Below are 27459 nucleotides of genomic sequence, written 5' to 3'. Positions count from 1 at the left end.
TAAATTTGAAATTATCTTGGGGATATGTGGAGGGAATTTTGTTAGAAAGAGAGTATAGATACATGGAGGTAAAAGAATTAAATATTCCCACATTCTATATTATTCCCAAAACACATAAAAATCTGGGAAATCCGCCGGGGAGACCCATAATTTCAGCAAATGGGGGGCCTTTGGAAAGAATTGCGCAATATGTCGATAGAAAATTAAAACCCATGATGATCTCTCTGCCTTCATACGTAAAGGACACAATGGAGGTATTAAACAAGATTGAAGGGGTATTGATACCGGAAAATAGCCTCCTTGTCTCTTTGGATGTTGAGTCCTTGTTTACTTCAATACCACATGATGTGGGAATAAATGCCATGATGTATTTTTTGGAAGATTATTATGGACAAGGGGAGGAGTCGCACAATGATTTTGTTGTGGATTTGATGAAATTGATATTGAATAGAAATTATTTCGAATTCAATGGGAAGTACTTTCAACAATTGAGGGGCGTGGCCATGGGCGCGGCGTGCTCCCTGGCCTACGCATGCCTGCACCTGGGTTTTTGGGAGAGGGAGGAGGTGTATGGCATGCGTGGGTTCCGGGAGCATGTCGCACTGTGGCTGCGTTTTATTGATGACATATTGATGGTGTGGAAGGGTAATCGTCAGAGCCTGAGTAATTTTGTGGACCAGTTGAATGCTAACCACAGAAATATCTTTGTAACGTACAATTGTGACATGGACTCAATTACATTCTTGGATCTTAAATTGACAAAAGATGGTAGCAAGTTGGTGTCCAGCACATACAGGAAGGAGAGTGCAGGAAATACACTGCTGCATGCCTCGAGCCATCACCTGGGGTGCCAGATCAAATCTGTACCCATGGGGGAATTTTTGAGAATTCGGAGGAATTGTTCAACAGTAGAACTATACAAAACAGAAGCTAGATTGTTAAGGCAACGTTTAAAAGATAGGGGCTATCCTAACAGAATCATCAAAAGGGCATATCTAAGAGGTTTACAGACAGATAGGCATACATTACTGGTGAAAAAAGACAAGCAAGACAGGAAAGGACAACAAAAAAATGAAAATCAAGTTAGATTCATAACCAGGTACGGCAGCCATTGGGACCAATTAAGAGAAATCTTACAGAAGAATTGGGGAATCCTCACCTTAGACAGCGATATTGCTGAGATAGTTGGAGAAGTACCCCAGGTGACGGCTCGAAGAAGCAGCAGTTTGAATGATGTGTTAGTTAGTAGTGAACTTCAAAAACAGGAAAAAGTGACACGAAGGAGAAAAGGCATGTTCAAGTGCCAAAACTGTCGACATTGTGGACATGTGTTAGAAGGGGAAACCTTTTTTGATAGCACCAATGAAACTGAATTTAAAATACGAGATTATATAGATTGTTCCACAACAAGAGTGATATATCAACTAACATGTCCATGTAAAAAGACCTATATAGGGAAAACAGCAAGGGACCTGGGAACGCGTATAGGAGAACACATCAATAATATTAAGAATAAAAAAGAAGAAAGTGCAGTAGCCCAGCATTTTAAGGAATTTCATAATAGTGACCCCAAAAATTTAAAGTTTAGGGGGATATATCAATTAAAGATAAGCCCCAGGAGGGGGGATTTTGATAGGGTTTTGTTACAGAAGGAATGTATGTGGATATACAAGTGCAAAACATTGGCTCCTAGGGGATTAAATAATGATTTCAATTTAGGTGTGTTTCTTTAAGTAAGTACGCTTTCCCACAGTACCTTGCGAAAATCCGTATGGAAAAAACGCAGAGAATCATTTACATATCATTGTTTGCAAATATGGAGGATTGTTTGGGAATAAGAGAATGGGCAGTCTGGGATCCGTAATCTTGGTCCCTCCTCTCTCTGGTAAAATTAAATCTGCTATGCATGATAGGAATATAGAGAAGTAGTATAATATGACTCCAGTCAGTTATTTGTACTAAGGCAGGTAAATGTTTGAATTCCAGGAACAGAAATAGAATTTAGAAGTGCAATAACATAAAAAACCACAAGATGGAGATGTAGAGCACTGAATGAAAATCATTGATGGAAAACAAACTAAAATAAGAACTGCCAGTATATAAATGACCACAAGAGGGAGTGTGAACGTACTACAACGGTCTTGAGAAAGTCAGAGGGATCTGATGAAACGCGTAGACCTTTCTGTTTCAGCCAGGCCACCGTATCTGAGTAGAGGAACAGCCCACCCCGGATGAGTCACACACTGGAGCACGCTGAAACAGGCCACGAACAAGGGGAAGATTGCCACATTGCCTATGGCAGAGCGGGGACGCCCGCATGCCCTGCACAAGCTAAACCAGAGGCATTGGGACTTCACAGGCACACCCCGGCAAGCGATTGAAAGCAATGCCAGCACAAGTGTGACCACAGCAGTGGGCTGCATGAAGTTGCGGTGAGCCAGGAATCAAGAGCACTTTACAAACGGCGGTGGAAGCCAACAGCATAATCAGGAAGGCACAGCCCGGGGTAGCGTGAGTAACCAGCATGCTTAAATTTCAAGGACTTTAAACCTTGTATACTGCAGTATATATCATACGCATGAGTGATCAATTACAAGAGGATCCCACACATGGACTCAATCACCCAGCGCTAATGCTTTTTCTTTAAGTCATCTCTGAACGATGCTAACTGGTGAATCCATTCATAATAAGGGAGTGGTGCAATAGCTTGGGGGAAAGGGGTTGATTTATTGTATTGCATGGAAAATTGGTTTTATAACAATACAGCAGTCATTAATCAATTTCACCCAGACTCCAGGCGTCATATTTTATTTAAAATATGTTCATTGTAGTCTACAGCTAATTTTAAAGAGAAACTCAGACCAAGAATTGAACTTTAATCCCAATCAGTAGCTGATACCCCCTTTTACATGAGAAATCTATTCCTTTTCCCAAACAGACCATCAGGGGGCGCTGTATGACTGATAGTGTTGAAACCCCTCCCACAAGAAACTCTTGAGTATGTACTCATGGCAGTTTCCTGTCTGTGAACCTTGCTGCATTGTGGGAAATGGCTGTTTGCAGCTGTTTCCAACTGCCAAAAAAGCATGCAGCAGCTACATCACCTGCCAACAGTAAAAATGTCACCATGTAATAAATGTCAGAATGTAAATCAGGGATTTAAAAGATTTTACAATGGGCAAACACTGACTAAATCATTTATACATAATTATTGTAAAAATTAAGCACTTTTTTTATTACATTATTTTCACTGGAGTTCCAGCCAGTCAACTTATCGACATGTTTTGGGATGTGAGAGGAAATCAGAGCACCAGGAGGAAACCCATGCAGATACAGAGAGAACATAGAAACTCCATGCTGATGTTACCCTGGCTGGGATTTAAACCTGGGACCCATGGCTACAAGTGGAGAGTGCTATCCCACTACGCCACTATGCTACTATGCTGGAGTTATGGCAGCACACAATGCATACCAAACATTACATTCAGTTCTCTCTTTACAGAGATTGTGAAGTCCATCTACTGACACACTTAGCTAGCATTACAGAATTCTGCTATCCAGTCAGCTCAGCAAGAGGGATTTTCCCAAATTTAGATTTCTTTTAAGGGGTTAAATGGTACCAGAAGTGAATCAACCAATAAAAAGTAATGGCAGATGCTCCTGTAACTTTTAGAAAGCGTTTCATAAGGGGCATCAGCCCGAAACAGCTCATCAATTGTAGTCTACTATTGCCATGCAAAGAAAAGGGAAATATTCCCAGTTTGGTTTAAGCTTTGGCTTCCTGTTCATTTTGCATTACTATCAGGGGTGATGGACCCACCAGCCTACTGCTCCCCATGTTATTCATATTCCTATAGCCTGTGAGGCCCCTGTTCCAGTATCATGTCACACTAGTGTCTGAGTCACTAGCAATTAGTCAATGGTACAAGCAACTACTCATAGCAACTAGATGATAGGATTCTCACACCCATCACAGTGAAAGCTCACACCCCTCCAGTTTATACCACACCCTCAGTGATGCGTCATTCCTCCCAGTTAGAATATGCACCCAAACACCAGTGACAATTCCCCTCTATTTCCTATTCCAAGTGACAGCTGACATCCCCTTCCAGCTTCTCACCTTCCTGAGTAATAGCACACACCTCCTTGGACAGCGCAACTACTCCTCCAAATCAAGCCAATCCCAGCTACAGCCCAACAGTTCACTTGGTCTTATCAATTATCAGTTCACTTGGTCTTCCATAAAAAAGGCAGGGGTATTGTGTAGCAATCTGAACAGCATCGTACTCTACTCCCCTGGTAGCAATGGGAAAAAAAGTAAAAGGCTGTCCTGCACAATGCAAAGTGGAACTAACTTAGGAAATGGAATGCCAAAGCAAGCTGACATGATGTGATGCCCATGTTTGGAAACAGGGAAGCCTCTTAGAAGCTCAGATGGAAAATGCACATAAGATGGCTGTGTAGTGCTGCCGATGAGTGGGGAAGGGGCCAAGTGTACAAACCTAAGGGCAATACATGGCAGGACAGATGAGGTCTGTGAAAGAAAGGTGCCATAATGGAGGAGGGACACAGTGCAGATGGGAGGTTATGTTATGGGCCGAATGATCAGGTGATTAAGGTTTCCTTCTCTACATGGTTTGCTCAATCATGTCTCATTTTTTCTTTCCTATGTAGGCTGATTTTGACCGGCCAGCTTGAGAAGTTGATTACCTTCTAAATTGATCATGTGCTTTCTAATGAATTTTTGCTGGTGAAATTCTCTAAAAAAAACAAACACCGAGTCTTTCTACATATCACATATAGTTAATTTTACAAAGAAAGTAATAGTTACCTTAAACTCTTTTAAAGACACATACTTCTCCATCCCCAGTTCAACCATATCCAGCACATGGTAATCATACAGGCGACCTAGCAAATAAAAACAGCAAAAGTTGGTTCCCTTTATGTATTCTACGGTTTCCCATTTATGCCAAATGTTGCATATGTACTCAGTGTTTACCTTGAAACAGACATGTAGCATTCATTTGGATGATAAAATGTCAGGTATATATTCCCAGTACATAACAGTAAATGGTTTACAAATTGGCAAAGCATAAGTGGTATGGAAATTAAGACTAAAATAACCGTAGCAAATAACCATGCCTATTTATGATGTAATATTTTTCATTATCTAAAAACTCTTTCAAGCCTCCACTACCAAATTCCCTCTCTGGTAGCCAAGCCAGGTTTAAAAAATGTTTACAGTCATCAAGAAAACACACCATAAACTAAAAGTTCATTAAATAATCATCAACTATATTACATATAGAATATATGGCTGCTTGGTAATAAAACAGGTAAATGCACACAATCACTAATAATCACAATATGAACTAATAATATGCACCTAATACATTCTCTGTTCAACATTACTCTAAAATTATGGCTATACAGATACTTTCACATATTTATTGCATCTGAGCATAAGTATTTTGTGTAGTGGCTTGTGTGTCTGTGTGTACACATGTATGTCTGTAGGAGGAGACATTTTTTTCTACCACTAGGGGGGAGTTGACATTTCCTTTTTGACAGGACATAGCTAAGGACTGTCTTCAGAGAGCACTGGCTACTCTCCTGAAAGTGATGGAGATCAGAGTATAGAGCTCCTCATTTCCATTCACACAGCCGAGAACCTTTCGGCAGCTGTGACTAGATGGGTCACAGCACTGGCTGAAAATTAAGAGGTACAGTTTTGCTAAAAAGCCATCTTGTCAATGGCAGACAAAGGTTTTTTTTTTTTTTTTTTTTAGGCCAGACATTTGAGAATTCTGACTTCTAATCTATCTTATCGCATGTTAGATCTAGGCATCTGCTCAAGATGTAAAAGCTGTTGCAATTTGCTTCTAATATATGAAGGTTATAAAACTACAGCACCATATGGTGTATGGGGAACATCCATTAACAAAGGAACTTAAGGGTGCCAATGCCCGTAGTCACAGTAGCTGGTGACTTGATAGCATCAAAAGTCAGTCAGTAAAAGTAGCTCTTTATTTAAAAATCATTCAAGTGGACCTGAACTCTTGCACAGGACAGACGGAAAACTGAGAAATGCACCTTGTATGTATTTAGCGAGTTTAGCCTGTTTAATTTCCCCTCATTTGCGTCTAATAACACGTTGTAATTTGATCTCCCCCCGTGTCACCTGAGTGCCACGGCAGAGATGGCAAAAAAGCTTATTTTAAAAGCACAGGCTGTTACAATATGTCTGCTTCCATGAATCAGGAAGTAGAAACAGTGCAGACTTCAGGATTTGTTTCAGCTGTAACAGAGGATTGTTTAAATGATACTATGCTGTTGTGTATCTTTTAGAGCAGAGAGGAGGTTCTGAATTCAGGTCCACTTTAAAATGACTATCAGGTCAATTAAAAATGGCCCTGGCCTAGCCTATGTGATTTTCAGATAAGGAGCTACTTTTTTTTTTTTTTTTTTTACTGTTGGTGGTGCCTGCCTACTTGGGCTTTTGAACATAAACATCTTTGGAATGGGCATGATACAGTCATAATAAAGTGTGTTGATTTGCTATGTGAACCATGATTGCCATGGACATTGCCACCTTATTACAGACAGCCAATGAGGAGTACCATGGTAGTCATTACAGCTAAAGTGCTAGAACATCCTTACAACATTTAACAATCATACCTAGGAGAAATAGAAACTGAAATTAGTCATTCTGAGTGCATACTCATACAGTCAAATTAAATCTCAAGGTGCATAGCCTACAAACTCACCAAATATCAGGTTGTTTGGACGTTTTTTGTTATGGGAACCAAACACAAAGAGTGAGCAGTCTGTCTTCTTTGAAAAAAATTCCTGGAGAATACAAGATGAGCAGTTTTTCATTAATTCACAAGATATTAGAAACAGTCCCCAATGATTGAAAACTATCAATATTAAAAAAAAGAGAAAAAAAGAGAAAACATCAAACTCCACCAGATTTTCTTTGTTTATTTAAAGATGGGAAGGTTTACATTTTCTGTGCACAGATTGCCCCATTGGAGGGTTTCCCAATCATTTGTTCCCACTGACCATGTGATAGTTGAAATATCCTAAACATACATACATAGGAACATGAGCAGCAGCAAACCCTTCCACACTCCATCCAACACTGACGCTCTGTGTGCTGATCTGGCCTTCTACCTTCCGCACTGCTGAATGAGACTCTTTAAACTCATCTTAGCTCATAAAGTTATAACTACCACTTAAGATTATTCTACTCCTTCACACATGATAAACTGAAGTCCATGTACACCGCAAATCACTCCTTAAATTAAACATTAGCTTAAAGTGGACTTGAACTCAGAACTTCCTCTCTGCTCTAAAAGAGACAGCATAATAACCATTCAATAAAAACATTGCTTTGTTACAGCTGATACAAATCCTTTCAAGGAGGTAGACATATTATTATTATTATTAATAATAATAATAATGATTTATAAAGCAGCAAAATATTCCGTGGCGCTGTACAAAGTAAGAAACGAACATGGAGTACATAATAATACAGACAATAGTGTACACCAATATACAAGATACATATTAAGGGCAAAATACAAAAATTATATGAAAAAAATGATGGGGGGGTGGGTGGAAGAAACAAGAAGAGGGGTAGTATACGATAAAATATATAGAGGCAGTGTGTTTTAGGATACCTAGTAAGAGTGCAATTTGGTCTTAGGACAAAAGGTAGCCTAAGGTAGCGCATAGGCTTGTCGGAACAAATGAGTTTGTTAACATCCTGTGTTTCCCAATTAGCTCTCTGCCGTGGCAGTCAGCTAAGGGATCAAATAACAACTTGTGCTTAGTCACAGATGAGGGGGAAATAGTCAGGCTAAACTCTCTACATACATACAGGGTGCATTACTATATGTTTTCCTTCTGTCCTGTGCAAGAGTTCAGGTCCACTTTAAATTTGAAGGCCATTTAGCCATTTAAAAATTGACCATGTAGATAAAAAGCAGAACCAAATAAATATTGCTAGTAAGAACAAGCACTCCTGCTATGCTGTTCATAGCCATTCAAGTACAGGTTAAGGACTCATTCACACTATGTCCACCGACTGGCAGTTTGACCATAGTACTACTCAAGACAGATTTGCAGAGGACTCAAAACAGTGTTGAGGACTGCAATGATTTTCTACGACCAAAAATTCTGCTACATGGTGGCTGCAGACCCTGGTACAGTACAGTGCACTCATGCAAGACAGAATTAGTACAGCTTTTTCATACCATAAAACCAGCATTAAAGCGGACCTAAAGATGCCTAAAAAGTAAAAAGTTTAACTTGCCTGGGGCTTCTGCCAGCTAGCCCCCTACAGCTGTTTTCCGCCCACACATACCTGGAACGATCCTTTGGTACCCCGCCGTGGCTCAGTTTCTCTTTCGTCGGTCGCCATCCACTGCATCTGTATGGTCCTGGCCGCACTCGTCCTCCTGTTGCCAGGAGCCTCCTGCTCAGGCGCAGTAGAGATTTTCTCATTCTGCACCTGCACAAGATGCGAACAAGGATGCGTGCGGCGAGGACCATGCAGGCGCAGTGGACATTGACTTGTAAGTTGGCAAAAAGTGAGCTGCAGCGGGGGACCGGAAGATCGTTCCAGGATGGCACGGGCATAGGAAGGCTGGCAGAAGACCCAGGTAAGTAAAACATTTTTTGTTTAGGTAACTTCAGGTCTGTTCTGCTTTAAAGGACAACTAAAGTGAGAGGGATATGGAGGCTGCCATATGTATTTCCTTATAATAGCCAGTTTCCTGGCAGTCCTACTGATCCACTGCCTTGAATACTTTTATCCACAGAGCCTGAACAAGCATGCAACAGATCAAGTGTTTCTGACATTTTCAGATCTGACAAGATTAGCTACAAACTTGTTTCAGGTGTGTGATTCAGACATTAGTGCAGCAAAATAGACCAGAAGGGCTGCCAGGCAACTGGTATTGTTTAAAAAGGAAAAAAAATATGTCAGCCTCCATATTATTCTCACTTCAATTGTCTTTTAAGTATACATGAAGCCCAAATAAAAAGATGGCTTTGACCCCAGAACTACTTTCGTGGTTTAAAAAGGGACAGAGGGGGCCCAGAAGACATCAGGATCAGACGCGTATCTACCAGCATGCACATATGTCATTTGCCCTGGGCGCCCGCTTCTCCAGACAACTAGGGGCGCAGACTGACTATATCATTCATAGTTATCACATGCGCCGTCATTAGCAAGTGATCGGCACCTAATTTCCTCTATCACATCAGTTGTATACAGCCACGCTAGAAACAGCCTCCTTGTATTTCCTGCAGAAGCCCCGCCCAGAATTCTCCGCCTTCTCCAGTCTGCTGTGTGAGTGAGATCAGATGTGCACAGCATGGCACTCAGTCTCTGCCCACAGCCGCAGCCTCCTCCTTGAGCCCGCCCACTGCACACCACAAAAGGAAACATCCTGTACTCCTAAGTTACTAGGTGTATGTAAATAGGATAGGATGGGGGGGGGGTGTGTGTCTTGTAGTGAGGTGTGTGGTGTGGCTGGGACTTGTAGTGCTGTGTGTGTGATGTGGCTGGGACTTGTAGTGCTGTGTGTGTGGTGTGGCTGGGACTTGTAGTGCTGTGTGTGTGGTGTGCCTGGGACTTGTAGTGCTGTGTGTGTGTGGTGTGGCTGGGACTTGTAGTGCTGTGTGTGTGTGGTGTGGCTGGGACTTGTAGTGCTGTGTGTGTGTGGTGTGGCTGGGACTTGTAGTGCTGTGTGTGTGAGTGGTGTGGCTGGGACTTGTAGTGCTGTGTGTGTGGTGTGGCTGGGACTTGTAGTGCTGTGTGTGTGGTGTGGCTGGGACTTGTAGTGCTGTGTGTGTGTGGTGTGTCTGGGACTTGTAGTGCTGTGTGTGTGAGTGGTGTGGCTGGGACTTGTAGTGCTGTGTGTGTGAGTGGTGTGGCTGGGACTTGTAGTGCTGTGTGTGTGGTGTGGCTGGGACTTGTAGTGCTGTGTGTGTGGTGTGGCTGGGACTTGTAGTGCTGTGTGTGTGGTGTGGCTGGGACTTGTAGTGCTGTGTGTGTGATGTGGCTGGGACTTGTAGTGCTGTGTGTGTGGTGTGCCTGGGACTTGTAGTGCTGTGTGTGTGGTGTGCCTGGGACTTGTAGTGCTGTGTGTGTGGTGTGCCTGGGACTTGTAGTGCTGTGTGTGTGGTGTGCCTGGGACTTGTAGTGCTGTGTGTGTGTGGTGTGTCTGGGACTTGTAGTGCTGTGTGTGTGTGGTGTGTCTGGGACTTGTAGTGCTGTGTGTGTGTGGTGTGTGCCTGGGACTTGTAGTGCTCTGTGTGTGTGTGGTGTGCCTGGGACTTGTAGTGCTGTGTGTGTGTGGTGTGTGCCTGGGACTTGTAGTGCTGTGTGTGTGGTGTGGCTGGGACTTGTAGTGCTGTGTGTGTGGTGTGCCTGGGACTTGTAGTGCTGTGTGTGTGGTGTGGCTGGGACTTGTAGTGCTGTGTGTGTGTGGTGTGTCTGGGACTTGTAGTGGTGTGTCTGGGACTTGTAGTGCTGTGTGTGTGTGGTGTGCCTGGGACTTGTAGTACTGTGTGTGTGTGGTGTGTGCCTGGGACTTGTAGTGCTGTGTGTGTGTGGTGTGTCTGGGACTTGTAGTGCTGTGTGTGTGTGTGTGGTGTGTCTGGGACTTGTAGTGCTGTGTGTGTGAGTGGTGTGTCTGGGACTTGTAGTGCTGTGTGTGTGGTGTGGCTGGGACTTGTAGTGCTGTGTGTGGTGTGTCTGGGACTTGTAGTGCTGTGTGTGTGGTGTAGCTGGGACTCTTAGTGCTGTGTGTGCGGTGTGGCTGGGACTTGTAGTGCTGCGTGTGCGGTGTGGCTGGGACTTGTAGTGCTGTGTGTGTGGTGTAGCTGGGCTGGGACTCTTAGTGCTGCGTGTGCGGTGTGGCTGGGACTTGTAGTGCTGCGTGTGCGGTGTGGCTGGGACTTGTAGTGCTGTGTGTGCGGTGTGGCTGGGCTGGGACTCTTAGTGCTGCGTGTGTGGTGTGGCTGGGACTTGTAGTGCTGTGTGTGTGGTGTGGCTGGGACTTGTAGTGCTGCGTGTGCGGTGTGGCTGGGACTTGTAGTGCTGTGTGTGCGGTGTGGCTGGGACTTGTAGTGCTGTGTGTGTGGTGTGTCTGGGATCTGAAGTGCTGTGTTTGGGATCTGAAGTGCTGTGTGTGGTTTTCATTTGTCACTTGGGGGGGAAGGCCTCACACTACCTGCAATTGTCACTTGGGGAACACACTACCTGCAATTGTCACTTGGGGAAGCTGCATTTATAGCTTGGGAGGCCTCACATTAGCTGCATTTATCACTTGAGGGCCTCAGTCAGGCCATGCACACCCTGCCCACTCCCACAACCCCTCCCCCCAATGAAAAATACCTACCGAGTTAATGACTCCACCCGTCTGTAAAAAAAATTGTCTACGTTTTTTAACCTTTTGTCCAGGAAAAATTGCATCAAACCCCCGCCCCCCCCCCCCCCCATTCCCAAAAGGGGCGCAATTGAATTGCTTGCCATGGGCGCCGTCATCCCTAGATACGCCTCTGATCAGGATTCCAGTAGTACTGCATGCTTTTTTTTCAGGTTTTGCAAACTCACAGGTTTGCTTTCTTACAAAGGCAGCCTTGTGTTTGTTATCAGATATAAAAGAACAGTGCTAGTACACATATAGTACATTTACCTGAGCAACTCTTTACATAAAATACATCTTTAAACTTACCAGCGATGTCTGATCTTCAAAAGGTCTTGTCATGTTTTTCCTAAGTAAAAGAAAACATGTAATTCGATATTTATAAATATAGAAGTCCTATGACAAAATTTTAGTGCAGTCATTGCTTTGTCCAACCTGGATTTCCATATCTCCAGTTTTCATATAGTGCCAACATATTATGCAGCCTATAAAATGATATCGCTCCCTGCCCATAAAGAAGCTTAAAAGACAACTGAAACAAAGAGGTATATGGAGGCTGCCATATTAATTTTCTTTTAAACAATCCCATTTGTCTGGCAGCCCTCATCTATTTGGCTGCAGCAGTATCTGAATCACACCAGAAACAAGTATGCACCCAATCTGGTCAGATCTGATAATAATGTCAGAAACACCTGATCTACTGTATGCTTGTTCAGGGTCTATGGCTAAAAGTATTAGAGGCAGAGGATCATCAGGATAGCCAGGCAACTGGTATTGCTTAACCCGCTTGCCGACCGCCCACTACCTATTGGCGGCGGCAAGGTGGCACCCCCAGGACCGCGTTACGCCGATCGGCGGCGGCACCTGGGGCACTGATTAGCCGGGGATCGCACGCAGGGATGCACGTGCATCCGCTGGCATTAGGCTCCGCTCACCTGCGACATCAACCCGCCGGCCAATTAGCAGTGCCGGCAGGTTGTTAACCCTCTGATCTCGCCGTTACTAAAGTATAATACACTTTGTTATGTATACAAAGTGTATATACTGGCTGCCTCCTCCCCTGGTGGTCCCAGTGATCGAGCGACCACCAGGGGAGGAGGCAGTTGTGCCTCCTGCACCCTCAGATCGCCTGCAGACCCGCCCTCAGATCACCTCCCAAGTGCATTGTTTACATCTGTTCTCCCCTCTAATCACCCATCAATCACCCCGTCACCACCTGTCACTGCTACCCATTAGATCAGACCCTAATCTGCCCCTTGCGGGCACCCAATCACCCGCCCACACCCTCAGATTGCCCTCAGACCCCCTCTGATCAACTCGCCAGTGCATTGCTTGCATCTATTCTCCCCTCTAATCACACCCTGATCACCTATCAATCACCCCGTCACATCCTGTCACTGCTACCCATCAGAACAGACCCTAATCTGCCCCTTGTGGGCACCCAATCACCCGCCCACACCCTCAGACCCCGACCCCCCCCCCCCCCCGATCACCTCCCCAGTGCATTGATTGCATCTATCCTCCCCTCTAATCACCCCGAGACACCCATCAATCAGCTCCTGTCACCACCTGTCACCCCCTAGCACTCCTACCGATCAGATTAGGCCCTAATCTGCCCCCTTCGGGCTTCTGATCACCCGCTCCCTGATCAGTGAAAACTGTCACTTTTTTAGTATCAATAGTGTTAACAGTTAGGCCAGTTATTTAGCTAGGGCCCTTCGTTGGGTAGTTAGCGTCAGCACCCAGCCCACCAGTCACTAATTAGTTGCTGATTAGCGTCATCACTGTTGCTAATCAGCATTGCTACTATATAGGATCTGTAAGTGATCATTACTGATCGAAGTCAGATCTAGATTAGGGTCACTAGGATACACTAAAAACACAGTGTTTGACCGATCAGGCCTGATTGTTCGCCTGCACTTGCATTCAGCACGCCCCACCGCAATGACAGAATTTATTTTTCTGATCACTGCAAAAAACACTGTACAATAGCTGTGGCGCTGTAAAGATCAGTTTTGACTTTTTTAATCAAAACTCAGTGACCACAGCTTACTACTTCACAAGTACTACCTTTTACTAGGTAGGTGCTCTTTTTCCTGGGTAGTCTCAGATGAATACCCCCTAAATTTAGCAGTCCACCATGGAAAAAAAGGTGTATTTCGCTGAAGAGGCCGCAGAGATTCTGGCCCAGTGGGGTGAGTGCGATTGGGAAGCCTCATCCGACGAATCATCTGGGTCAGAATACGAACCGGTGAACAGCAGTGGCTCTCTGACCGATAGCAATGACGAGGTTGAGGTCCTGGCTAGAGCCAGGTGTACCACACCCCATGTCACTGGACCGCAGGTGGCGCAAGATCAGACTCAAGGGCAGCAGAGTGGTGCTAGCGCTGATCCGAGTTTTCTTGGGGAGGCATGCACCAGCAGTGTAGCATCTCCTGGACCTAGCACCAGTACTACCATAGACCCTGGTGAAGTGGCGAGCACTAGCATGGTAGTAGAAACTGGTTTGGTGGTACGTGCATTAAGACCCGAGTCGCAGCCACCAGCAAATACGGGCCCGTACTACCCATAGTCTCCCAGAGGTGCTGGAAAATCCCAATTGGCAATCCCCTGGTTCCGCCGCACCCGTACTGCCCCCTTTCACCGCCCAGTCTGGAGTCCAGGTAGAGACAGATAATCTAGTATCGGCCCTAGACTTTTTTCATCTCTTCTGCACCGTGGCTCTCCACGACTTAATTGTGGCTGAGACCAACCGTTATGCCACACAATACGCAACCGCCAATCCAAGAAGCTACCATGCCCAGTCTTTTCGGTGAAAACCACTCCAAGTTTCCAAACTTAACATTTTTTGGAGCCTTCTCCTTAACATGGGTCTAGTCAAAAAGAATGTATTGCGGTCTTATTGGTCTACGCACCCAATATATCACATGCCCATGTTCTCTGCTGCCATGTCCAGGTCACGATTTGAGAACATCCTGCACTTCCTGCACTTCAGTGCCAATACAACCTGTCATCTAAGAGGCCACCCTGCTTATGTCCAGTTCCACAACATTTGCCCCCTCATAGACCACCTGTCATCAAAATTTGCAGATGCTTATACCCCTGAACAGTCATTTTAAAGCATTTGGTTTCCAGACTACTCCTCACGGTTTTGGGCCCCTAAAATGCCAGGGCAGTATAGGAACCCCACAAGTGACCCCATTTTAGAAAGAAGACACCCCAAGGTATTCCGTTAGGTGTATGGTGAGTTCATAGAAGATTTTATTTTTTTGTCACAAGTTAGTGGAAAATGACACTTTGTGGAAAAAAAATAATAAAAATCAATTTCCGCTAACTTGTGAGACAAAAATAAAATCTTCTATGAACTCCCCATACTCCTAAAGGAATACCTTGGGGTATCTTCTTTCTAAAATGGGGTCACTTGTGGGGTTCCTCAACTGCCCTGGCATTTTAGGGGCCCTACACCGTAAGGAGTAGTCTTGAAACCAAATGCCTCAAAATGACCTGTGAAATCCTAAAGGTACTCATAAGACTTTGGGCACCTTAGCGCACCTAGGCTGCAAAAAAGTGTCACACGTGGTATCGCCGTACTCAGGAGAAGTAGTATCATGTGTTTTGGGGTGTATTTTTACACATACCCATGCTGGGTGGGAGAAATATCTCTGTAAATGGACAATTGTGTGTAAAAATAAAAAATAAAAAAATTGTCATTTACAGAGATATTTCTCCCACCCAGCACCGGTATGTGTAAAAATACACCCAAAAAAAAAGCACATTATACTACTTCTCCTGAGTACGGCGATACCACATGACACTTTTTTGCAGCCTAGGTGCGCTAAGGGGTCCAAAGTCCAATGAGCACCTTTAGGCTTTACAGGGGTGCTTACAATTTAGCACCCCCAAAATGCCAGGACAGTAAACACACCCCACAAATGACCCCATTTTGGAAAGTAGACACTTCAAGGTATTCAGAGAGGGGCATGGTGAGTCCGTGGCAGATTTCATTTTTTTTTGTCACAAGTTAGCAAAAATAGAAACAATTTTTTCATGCCTCTCAGTGAATACTTTGGGATGTCTTATTTCCAAAATGGGGTCGTTTGGGGGGTATTTATACTATCCTGGAATTCTAGCACCTCATGAAACATGACAGGTGCTCAGAAAAGTCAGATATGCTTAAATCCGGGGAAATTCACTTTTGCCCCATAGTTTGTAAACGCTATAACTTTTACCCAAACAAAAAAAATTCAATAAGTGTCTTTTTATTGATCAAAGACATGTAGCACAATACATTTAGACAAATGTATATAGAAATTTCACTTTATTTGATAAATGTCAGCACAGAAAGTTAAAAAAATATTTTTTTTGTCAAAATTCATGTCTTTTTTGATGAATATAATAAAAACTAAAAATCACAGCAGCAATCAAATAGCACCAAAAGAAAGCTGTATTAGTGACAAGAAAAGGAGGTAAAATTCATTTAGATAGTAGGTTGTATAACCGAGCAATAAACCGTTAAACCTGCAGTGGTCTGAATGGAAAAAAGTGTCAGGTCCTTAACCTCCTTGGCGGTAACCCCGTGTGTGACACGGGGTAAGCCGCCGGAGGGTGCCGCTCAGGCCCTGCTGGGCCGATTTTCATAATTTTTTTTTTTGCTGGACGCAGCTAGCACTTTGCTAGCTGCGCCAGCACTCTGATCGCCGCCGGCCCCTGCCCGATCGCCGCTATCTGCTGCGGCGCGCCCCCCCCCCCCCCAGACCCCAGCGCTGCCTGGCCAATCAGTGCCAGGCAGCGCCGAGGGGTGGCCCGGGACTCCCAATGACGTCCCGACGTCAGTGACGTCATCCCGCCCCGTCGCCATGGCGACGGGGGAAGCCCTCCAGGAAATCCCGTTCTATGAACGGGATTTCCTGATCGGAGATCGCCGAAGGCGATCGAAGCGGGCGGGGGGATGCCGCTCAGCAGCGGCTATCATGTAGCGAGCCCTCGGCTCGCTACATGATTAAAAAAAAAAAATTTTTTTTAAAAACTGCTGCGCTCCCTCCTGGCGGTATTTTTCATACCGCCAAGGAGGTTAAAGAGAATCTGTACTCTAAAATTTTTACAGCAAAAAGCATACCCTTCTATTCATTATGTTCTCATGGGCCCCTCTGTGCTGTTTCTGCCACTCTCTGCTGCAATCCTGGCTTGTAATTAACAGTTTTAGGCAGTGTTTACAAACAAACTAACCGGCTTGTGATAGGCTCACATAAGCAGAGTGTGTGAGCCATACAGAGCCTGCAGGGGGCCTGCAGAGGGTGTGTATCGCTTCTATCCAATCACAAGCAGCCCTGCACATTCCACACATTCCAGCCTTAGCTGACAGAGCCGACAGAAGAAAACAGATTAGATCATATAACAGAGATAACACAGCCACTGTGCAATTAGGAAAGGCTGCAGTAAGCCAGAGCACATTAGAACAGGCAAAGGAACTAATAGGATAGAAGAACTAAGGCTGAAAATTTTGTTACAGAGTCTCTTTAAGGGGTTCCCTCCAGTCCAGGCATTATGGAAGTATCCAAATGTCCTACCAAACAATGGATTATTCCAGATGCTGAAAATAAGTAACATATTCCAGGCAATTACTCATGCAGCATATGGGAAGTTTCAGGCCCCTTGCACACTGCGTCGCACACACCATTGTATGGACACTTGCACAGTTCATGCGATGCGACACAATGGAAGTATCCAAATTGCAGCAATACTGACGCAAAGGCTGCAGCGTGCTACCGCATGATCAGTGCCTACTGCACACATTATACAGTAATGCAAGTCAATGGACAATGCAGGCAAAGTGCACAACAGGAAAGCAGTGCGAAGCAGAGAACATCCGCACACCGACAGTAATCCCAGTGATGTACTTCCTGCCCAGAAGGTCACTAGCAGGGGGCGGCACTATGCATATGACCCTGTCACCGCATTGTGGTGCAGGGTCATATGAAGGCTAATTCCTGCAAATGAGTGTGCATCCAATAGAGGGGTGCTTATAAAGCATATTGACAAACACCATGGCACTACCTAAAATATAGCTTAAAACGTGTTCTTATAGATTATATAAGATAACTAGTTAACGTGTTACTTACTTTTTATACAAGACACTAAGAGGCTTCTTCAAGGCGTACTGAAAATCAAAATGAATGATAGCAATTGTAAGTTATCAACTTAGTAACACGTACTATACAAAATCAGGGGAGAAAGCTGCAGAGAGCAAATGCCTGAAACAAAAAACCTTCAAAGGAATATATTATCGTTTAAATATTCACCCTTCAAGAAGAAAAAAAAAGGAATATCCCCCCAAAAACCTCCAAAATAAAAATCTGACTCTTGATTCAATATAATCATTTACATAACAACACAACTGAAAATGGCATGGACAAAAATCATGGATCCCTTAACAGAACACTATTTTTATCGGCAGTCACCGGAAACAGGCAATTCCTGTAGCTCCCATAAGGGAGGTGTTCATAACCACGCGTGCCGTTGGGGGTGCGAGGGTTGAGGGAAGCATCACTACTTACCTACAGGGTGCTGCTCCTCTGGCCTGTACGTAATTGGTCATCTTCTCAACCCGACCAGCAAGACCTGGAGGATTTTGAAGCTCCCGGTGGTGTCTTTCTCACGCGCCACAATACATGCTAGGAGATGTAAGCCATGGATGCAAGTACAGAGCTGTGCTTGCATTCATGGATGACATCTCACAGCATGCATTGCGGTGTAATAGAGGGTCACCCCCGGGAGCTTCAAAATCCTCCAGAAGTTGCAGGTTGGGTTGAGAACATGACAAATGTTGCATGGGCCAGAGGAGCAGCACCCTGTAGGTAAGTAATAATGCTCCCCCCCCCCCCCCCCCAATGGCACACGCCGTTACAAACTTCCCTTATGGGGCAGTTCATTTTATGGAAAAAAACAAAAAACACAAATGGTGATCAGATCACTTTAATGGCTCCAAACATGTCAGGGTTGCAGGGTGCCTAGGGTTGCAGGGTACAGTCACTCACAAAAACCTCCCCAGGACATTCCATATGCCTTTAAATGGTCAAAACACTGTTTTTTCTAAAGATAGCCCCTCCCACTGGCTTCCTAGTGGTCAATAGGTAAGAAACAGGTAAATATTAGCAGCATAGCCCCTCCCACTTCCTTCCTATTAGTCTATAACAATTGCATTGGGCCAGGTACGTTTTGTCCACGTTTTTGGGTTGAAAAACGGAACAGAAACGGATTGCACTTTTTTCTACAAACGAATCCGTTTGCGTTCCATTTTTTGTTTACACGGAGCCCGGACCGTGGACTGCGATCTGCAACCGTATATAGTGTGGCCCTAGCCTTACTCCATAATATATCTAGATAGCCTTGTGGTTTTATTGTTTCCTATACAGACTATAGGCACCTCTTCCTATACGCAGCAAAGCAGCCCCAAAACACAGCTGAGCCTTGCCCATTCTTCACAGAAGGTAGTTTTCCCTCCCTGTTCTGTACCTAGCCAGGTTTGGACATCATCTGAGCACCGCCAAGCTAGAAAAGATGGTATTGTAATCTTAAAGGAAACATCACGCATTTACAAAAAAAGATCTATTTACCTGGGGCTTCCTCAAGTCCCTGGCAACCGATGTGTCCCTCGCCGCAGCTCCACTCCCAGCTGTGTCCCGGGGGCCCCTCTGTAGCAGCCGGCGTAGAACTACTGCGCAGGCGCATTAATTCTGAGTCTGCGCAGAGTGCCCCCCGGCCAAAGGAGTCTGGTCGCCAGCTGCTACGGAAGGAACCCCGGGTCACCGGCTGGGAGAAGAGCAGCGAGGGACACATAGGTTGCTAGGGGCTAGATGAAGCCCCAGGTAAGTAGATCTGTTTATTTTTTGTTTTGTTTTTTTAACTGCCTGATGTTTCCTTTAAGCTTGTGATGAGATAAAATACTGTGGTTTCCCATCCATCCCCTGCCTGCTGCTATCTTTTTCACACAGCAACTCCTGGATGATGAGCATGTGAAATCGAGAGAAACATGGAAATTTCATATTACATACCAGTTAAAACTACTGTTATGTTTTCTACCTTCAATATTTGGAATAGCTGGTCTATTATTGCTTTCAGATAGAAAACTGTATACTGAACTCTAGTGTGAAAACCACTTTTTACCTTTTCTTGATCAATAAACATGTTTAGGATTTAAAAAAAAAAAGTGACAGGTGGTGCGACCAGACATTGACTTGGAGGTCAACTTATATCATCTATTTGCAAATTGTCATTGGCTTTTTGTCTACGTTTCTCCCTATTTTTTTGCCCATTGTAGGATTGATTTTTCTCTGGTGGCCACACCTAGTGTGGTTAGTTACCATAGAAGATTAAACTAGTGAATGCAAAATGGAGGTTTTAAAAACATCCTGTATTTGCATTTTTTTTTATTGCAAAACGGCTATTTTAAACCAATCGTTTTGCATTAAAGAGAATCTGTACTCTAATATTCTTACACTAAAAAGCATACCATTCTATTCCTTATTTTCTCCTGTGCCCCTCTGTGCTGTTTCTGCCACTCTCTGCTGCAATCCTGGCTTGTAATTAACAGTTTTAGGCAGTGTTTACAAACAAACTAACCAGCTTCTAATAGGCTCAGCTAAGCATAGTGTGTGAGTATGCAGGGGGCCTGCAGAGGGTGTGTATCGCTTCTACCAATCACAAGCAGCCCTGCACATTCCACACAATCAAAGCCTTAGCCCGACAAACAGGACAGAGGAAAGATACATTGATTTATTACAGAGACAGTGTAATTAGGAAGAGCTGCAGTAAGCCCCAGCACATTAGAACAGGCATAGGAACTCATAGGATAGAAGAACTAAGGCTGAAAAAATTGTTACAGAGTCTCTTTAACACACAATCGGAATATGCCCACGGGTGCTTTGGGCGGAGGGGAAGACAAGGGGTTGCACGTATATATGCACACACGCGAGGCCACTTAATGCCACTAATGGCCTGGAGTTAAGTGGTAAAAAAATAAAAAATAAAAAAAAAGAGGTTTCCTGTGTCCTCCTCGCTGCCAAGCTCCATATCTCTTCACATACCTGATGAGTCTATGCTGGCTATGTTCACATGGTCATACTCCCTGTCATGTACAAGCTTGCGCAGTAAGCTGAAGCCGTTCATCCACGAGCAGCTTTATGCTACTGCGCAGGTGCTTGCGCACAAAGGGGAATGCAGCAGCGGTGATCTTGATTGAGGTGGACATGGGAAGCCTCTGGAGGATCCTCTTGATATAGAGTTTCCTTGCAGAATAAGCAATAGTTTATTGTATCAGCAGCATGCATGTATATAAGGGGCAACTGCTTCTCATTTAATCACTTTAAAGAGGCATAAAGCACTTGTTTCAATGAGTTGTAAGGCCTGGTGCACACCAAAAAACGCTAGCAGATCCGCAAAATGCTAACAGATTTTGAAACGCTTTTAGTTATTTTTCTGTAGCGTTTCAGCTAGCATTTTGCGGTTTTGTGAAGCGTTTTTGGTGTAGTAGATTTCAGATATTGTTACAGTAAAGCTGTTACTGAACAGCTTCTGTAACAAAACCGCCTGCAAAACCGCTCTGAACTGCTGTTTTTCAGAGCGGTTTGTGGTTTTCCTATACTTAACATTGAGGCAAAAACGCATCCACAATCCAAAAAATGCCTCACCCCGGGAGTATGCGTTTCTGCAAAACGCCTCCCACTCTGGTGTGAACCATCCCATTGAGATACATTGACCAAGCGTATCCGCAGCCGCAAGCGGCTGCAGAAACGCTGAAAAAGCCGCTCGATGTGTACCAGCCCTAAATGAGGGTTTATTTCTTTGGCATTTATGGCCAAAGCAACATATCAGATCTTTACACTCACACAGTAAACGAAAAAAAAGCATTTAAAAACAGATATTAAAGCTTAGTTAATAAAGGCAAATTAAACCCTCTAACCTAATAACTGAACTGTATGAAGCCCATCATTTCTGACTACAGTCTATTGGAAGTTCTTAGGGCCAAACAAGGAAGTTCCCAGGGGCAGGGAATTACATTGAATTGGGTTGCACTGCTCAGCGCACCACAATGCAGGCAGCAGTACATTACCAGAATGCACCGCTGACCAGAGCATGAGAGGATATCATACAGTGTTATTTATGCTTGATGTACTTGCAAGGTCGCACTAGGTTTGCAATGCTGAAATAAGCAATACACAAGTGTGGACAGGCCCTTAGTTGGATACTGGAAAAGAATGGTTACACCACTAAAGACGCTAACTAAGAAATTAGAATATGGTCCCCATAGCTGTAAATCAGATTCCTTACGTCCACCTGTCCAAAGTGGGTCTTCTCTCATTGTGGAGATTTCCTCCAATTTTCTGCTCAGTATCATGATGGGAAAGACCTCTCAAATAGGACACCGACAACAATAAAAACAAATGATTCTAGCCCTTTCCTGCTCTATTTAAAACCAGGGGAAAAAAATCTGACCAGATCTTCAGTATGTATGAGATATAAGTGATTACACTTTAAAAGCCATTGCACATCTGGAATCTTGGAAAGTATGGTAAGATAGTTGTTATGCCATCTCTTGATCGCCTCCACTCTGCTAGGATGAAGACGAGGGCCACCAGGATCTCTCGCGACCTCATCCACCCTGGCAGTCGCTTCTTTGATCTCCTCCCATCAGGGTGCCACTATACAACTATCACATCCAAACCCACCAGGCGCAGGAACTCCTTCTTCCCCAAGCAGTTCTGCTGCTAAACTAGTGGAGTAGTACTTCCCTAGATCAGGAAACCTCTCAGCCACATGGGACAGTACGCCACACAGCCGGTTTGGGACTTTCTGAACGAAATGACTTTATGTAGGCCCCACAGGCTTGCTATAATTGTGGACCTCTGGGTAAATGTCTATGTAGTTTTTGAACACTGGTAAATATCTGTCTTGTTTGCCTGTCTATGTACTTGCCTATGCCATGTGAACCACAAAGAATTCTGAGTACGACTCCCGTCGCGGGCGAATAAATCTGATATGAATAAATAATTTAAGCAATATATTTGCCATACATACCAGATCCTTTAGGGCCTGCGTTACAGTATTACTGGCATTTCCTCCTTTAATGAGCATAGCATTTTTGTCATTTTCATTAAGTTTAGGCTCCCGGTGTTCCAGAAACCTCTTTGACCGCTTTGTTTTTGGCTTTCTGAAAGAGATTAAGAAATAACAGGAGAGTGAATGTGAAGCCAATTATGGCTAGGATCCACATTACCGTATTTTCATCATTTTACATTATGAAACCTTATGTTATCAACTATAGTTTACAAATGTCACTTCTTTTTTGCTCTTGCAAAACGTTACTTTAAAGAAAGTCTTACATTTATTGCATGTGTGTGACACGAAACATTTCTGAAATCAAAAAACTGAAGCAAAAAAAAAAAAAAAAAACCTGTCACTATCCATAAAAATGTAACTTTTTACCAAATCAAATTCTAGGGCAATGGAGATCAGCAGTGACTTTTCAGAGAACTGCTGCATTCCTTTGTGACATTAGCAAGTGCTTTTGAAAACACTGTCGCTCATAGAGTGAACCAGCCCTGAGTGTATATGGGATAGCCAGAACGCATCCTTTCCCTGGCAACTCCATGACAGCATTACATATGGGCAGTTTCCCGCCCCTAACTGCCAGATAGGACCACCTTGACTATAAAAGTGAAACTCCACCCAGTAGACAGCATTCCTTTTTTTTCGTCCTCGCTGCCAGATAAGTGACTTTTTCTTTTCAACCATTTTACCCTGAGGTTGCTTTTTATATTATGGATATATGTTGAAAGCCCTTACCTATGCCGTTTTTGGTACGCCGGTCAGTCTATAGGCCTCCTGACCGAAGCTCTGCTCCTAGGTATCTAAATGAACCCACAGGTGCAGTAGTAGTGGTTGGTCTCCAGTATAATAAATATTCATTAAATATGAATTACCTGGCCGTCCGCCTTGCCTGATACCTTTTCGCCGCGTTAGCGGTGCAGGAAAATGGCTACATCTTTACTTTTGTTTTAAAAAGTTATTGCCGACTGTCTCCGAGGAGAATGGCGTCTGGTACGAGTTCTGCGCACGTGCGCAAGTGCAAAGTTCGCGGCGGCCATCTTGGATATGGGCAAAATGTATTCTCTAGCCTGGGGAGGCTGCGGCAGCCATCTTGGATAGGGGCGGTAGCATCTCTCTATTTAATTAAACGCTGTTCGCCCGCTCCTGTCCATTTCAAGCTGACAGTGCTCCAGCTCGGATGCAGGGATTCCCAGGGGGACCAGCAAGGCGAGGATTGTCCTCTATAAGCCCTTTACAGAAGGTATGTGCGCCGCCTCATAGGCTGCTGTTGTGCCTTCCTTACATCATAGGAAGCCTGCTAAAAGCTTGCTTCTATTTTTCCCACAGCTCTCTCTATTGAAGCATGGGAAAACATGCCAAAAAAGGCCAGCATAAAAATTCAAGGTAAGGAGGGTAAGTTAAAGAGGCCTTAACTCCTATTGGTCAGAACAAGTTCTAATAGAACTGTTCTTTTTCCTTTCAGCACAAAGCGTTCTCATGCCAAGGAGAGTTCTCACAGCTCAAGGAAAAAACATAGGAAACCTTCTCCTGTACGGGAAGCGGACAAAAGACCTCATCCAAAGAATCGTTCCTCACCAGAAATCGGCTTTAGGAAGAGAACCTTTTCTTCTAGAATAGCATCTAGCTCTCCTGAGTCAGTTCAGATACAATTATCTCTGCATCGCAAATGTTCTCAGAAAACAGATAGACTTGCAGAACATCAATGCTGGATTTGTGGGAAAGAGAAATTACCGGATAAAATGGTCTGCGGAACATGTCTTCACTGGTGAAAGTCGGGATATATCGGACGTTATCAAACAGTCTGTTCAAGATGCCATGGCACAATTTAGTAAAAAAACTATTCCCCAATCTGCCTAAACTGATCGGGGTCAGGAGATTCAATCCGATATCTCAGAAGTTGCTTCAGATGTTTCTGAAGATTGGGACGCAGTAATCGATTTTGCTACGATACCCTCATTCATAAATCAGGTTAAACAATCCATAGAATGGGAAGAAATTAAAGAGCAAGACAATGCGAAAAGAAGAAGATACTTTACACATTTAGATAAAACTAGGGTTTCATTTCCTCTAATGGAAGAAGTCAAAGATCTTTTTCAGGAGGAGTGGGCGCAGCCTACCAGAAAGCCGTTGGTTCGTAACCGACTGAAGAAAATGTATCAACTATCTCAGACAGATGAGTCTTTGGTAGATTTGTCGCCAGTAGTAGACGCGGCAGTTGCAAGAAATACTCCATTACCATTAGAAGATGCAGTCTCTTTTAGGGACATCCAAGACAAACAATTAGATCAAGACTTAAGAAAAGCCTATATGGCGGCAGCAGATTCATCTAGACCTGCTATTGCCTTGACGTCTGTCTCAAAGGCGTTGAAGAATTGGGTGAATGATATTTATAATTCTATCTTGCAAGGTTCAAACAAAGAAGAAATATTAGCGACTTTAGAAAAGATGAAAATGGCGGCGGATTTTATGGGTGAGGCCTCTCTAGATGTTATTAAAAGCTCTAGCAGGGCTATGCTATACTCTGTCCTAGCTAGGAGAACACTGTGGCTGAAGTCTTGGTCAGCTGATCCTTCATCCAAGTTAACCTGGGCCCGAATCCCTTATGATGGTAAAAACCTGTTCGGTCCGAAAATGGAGACAGCGATATCAAGGGTCACAGGGGGGAAAACTGGTTTACTTCCCCAGGACAGAAAATTTAGAAGGTACAAGTGGAATCAGCAGAGGCAACAAACATCTCAAAAATTTAGACAGTCAAAAAATTACATGCCTACCAAACAGTACAATAGGAATTGGAGGAATACGCAATCTACTTTCGCTAAATATGCAAAGAATAAGGTCTCTTCGGCATCTTCAAATAATGTGAAGTTTTTTTGACACACCGCCCGTTCAAACTGTCAAGGTGGGAGCAAGACTGTCTCTGTTTGCTTCGGTTTGGGCAAGAAACATATCAGATCCTTGGATCAATCAGATTGTGGCAGACGGGCACAAGTGGTCCTTCAAGAAGACTCCAGTTCTACCACGAATTATAGAAACCAAGATACCTAAAAATCATCAGAAAAGAGAAATCTTTCAAGAATATATCCAAGGTCTAATCTCACAAGGAGCAGCAGTTCCGGTTCCTTCAACAGAACGTTTCAAAGGCTATTATTCCCCCATCTTCCTAGTCCAAAAAAAGACAGGAGAGTGGAGACCTGTTATAGACCTCAAATCACTCAACAAATTTATCAACATTCCAAAGTTCAAGATGGAGTCACTTCAAACAGTCATAAGGGCGGTCAGAACTGGAGATTGGATGTGCTCCCTCGATTTGAAGGATGCGTATTTTCATGTTCCTGTCGCTCCTTCATTTCGAAAATTCTTGCGTTTTCTCGTGGGAGGCATCCATCTCCAGTTCTGTTGTCTGCCCTTCGGTCTGTCCACTTCCCCGAGAACGTTCTCGAAAGTACTACTAGCACTGGTTGCACTTCTAAGGCAGGAAGGAGTAAGACTACTGCATTATCTAGACGACGAGTTCATTCTAGCAAGATCAAGAAATCAGCTGATAGAGTATTGGGACAAAGTAATCAACAGATCGGTCGAGTTTGGCTGGCTACTAAATTTCAAAAAAAGTCATCTGGATCCAGTACAGAGTCTAGTTTTTATAGGAGCTCAATTCTCCACAGTCGAAGGTTTAGTCTCTATTCCAGTACAGAAAAAGAACATTCTTATCCAAAGAATAACTTTAGTTCAGAAATGCAACGTTTTGACAGCAAGGCAATGCATGAGAGTGATAGGGCTAATGGCATCCACGATTCCTATGGTCAAGTGGTCTCACTGGCACCTCAGAGACTTTCAACTGAATTTCCTATCTCAATGGAACTCACGGGACCTGAATTTTCCGGTTATAGTTCCGAGAGAAGTACGGGAAACCTTGAATTGGTGGAGAAATCGTTCCAATCTACAGAACTGTTTTCCTCTAACGCCTCCACAGTGGGTGATAAGAACTTCCGATGCCAGTGTACAAAGTTGGGGGGCGACCTGGGAAGATTGGGCAGTCCAAGGCGTTTGGAATTCTCCACAAAATCATGTAGTGTCAAATATCATCGAGCTCATGGCTACCCTCCAAGCTTTAATAGCCTTTCTACCGGAAATATACTTGAAACCAGTGATGCTAAGGTTGGACAACAAAGCAGCGGTTTCATACATAAAAAGGCAAGGCGGAACCCACAGCAAGTCGCTGATGGACGAGTTAAAACCAGTGATGTCATTTGCGCAGCAAAACCTACTGGATCTAACAGCAGTCTATATTCCGGGTCCGGAAAATTCTCAAGCAGACAGACTATCAAGAAAAGAGTTATGCAACAACAAATGGTCTCTCAACCCGAAAGTGTTTCAACAAATAGTGAAGAAATGGGGGTTACCCCAAATAGATTTATTTGCAACCTCTACCAACAGGAAACTCCAAGGCTTCTTTTCTCGCTTTCCGGAGAAAGAAGCGATAGCGACAGATGCTCTAATACAGAAATGGTCCTTTCACAGAGCATATGCCTTCCCACCAACTCCCCTCATTTTCAGATTCCTTCAGAAGGTGCTCAGTTCGGAGGGGGAAATATTAGCAGTACTTCCCAATTGGCCAAGGAGGCCATGGTATACGCTCCTGAAGTCTCTGTTGGTGGAACAACCAATGCCTCTTCCTCTAATTCCTGATCTGTTAATTCAGAACAGATTCCTACATCCGAATCCAGGCAAGTTGAATCTTGCGGCCTGGAGGTTGAAAAGCAGAGACTCTTAAGTCAGGGTTGCGCTACTGAAGTAGTGGATGTTCTACTCTCGGCAAGGAAGCCTTCAACTATGTCCGTCTATAACAAAGTTTGGAAGAAGTTTGTGGATTTCGCTCAACGTAACTCATTTGATGCATTGAGTCCTGGAG

At 44.0% G+C, this 27459-nt stretch overlaps 1 protein-coding gene across 2 annotated transcripts in view; it reads right to left on the bottom strand.

Moving 5' to 3' along the window:
• The window catches only part of RPF2 (ribosome production factor 2 homolog), a 55667-nt gene that overhangs the window by 25039 nt on the left and 3169 nt on the right, over nucleotides 1–27459 (bottom strand). For both annotated transcript variants that reach the window (XM_068231304.1, XM_068231305.1), the window contains exons 2-6: nucleotides 22518–22650; nucleotides 17564–17601; nucleotides 11754–11793; nucleotides 6768–6849; nucleotides 4832–4908 (exon numbers count right to left, since the gene is read on the bottom strand). In XM_068231304.1, the coding sequence (XP_068087405.1) occupies nucleotides 4832–4908; nucleotides 6768–6849; nucleotides 11754–11793; nucleotides 17564–17601; nucleotides 22518–22650 (370 nt within the window). The remainder of the gene's footprint in view (nucleotides 1–4831; nucleotides 4909–6767; nucleotides 6850–11753; nucleotides 11794–17563; nucleotides 17602–22517; nucleotides 22651–27459) is intronic.

This window comes from Hyperolius riggenbachi, chromosome 4 (genome assembly GCF_040937935.1).
Source record: "Hyperolius riggenbachi isolate aHypRig1 chromosome 4, aHypRig1.pri, whole genome shotgun sequence".
NCBI classification, from domain to species: Eukaryota; Metazoa; Chordata; class Amphibia; order Anura; family Hyperoliidae; genus Hyperolius; species Hyperolius riggenbachi.
This window is presented reverse-complemented; position numbering and strand designations above follow the sequence as displayed.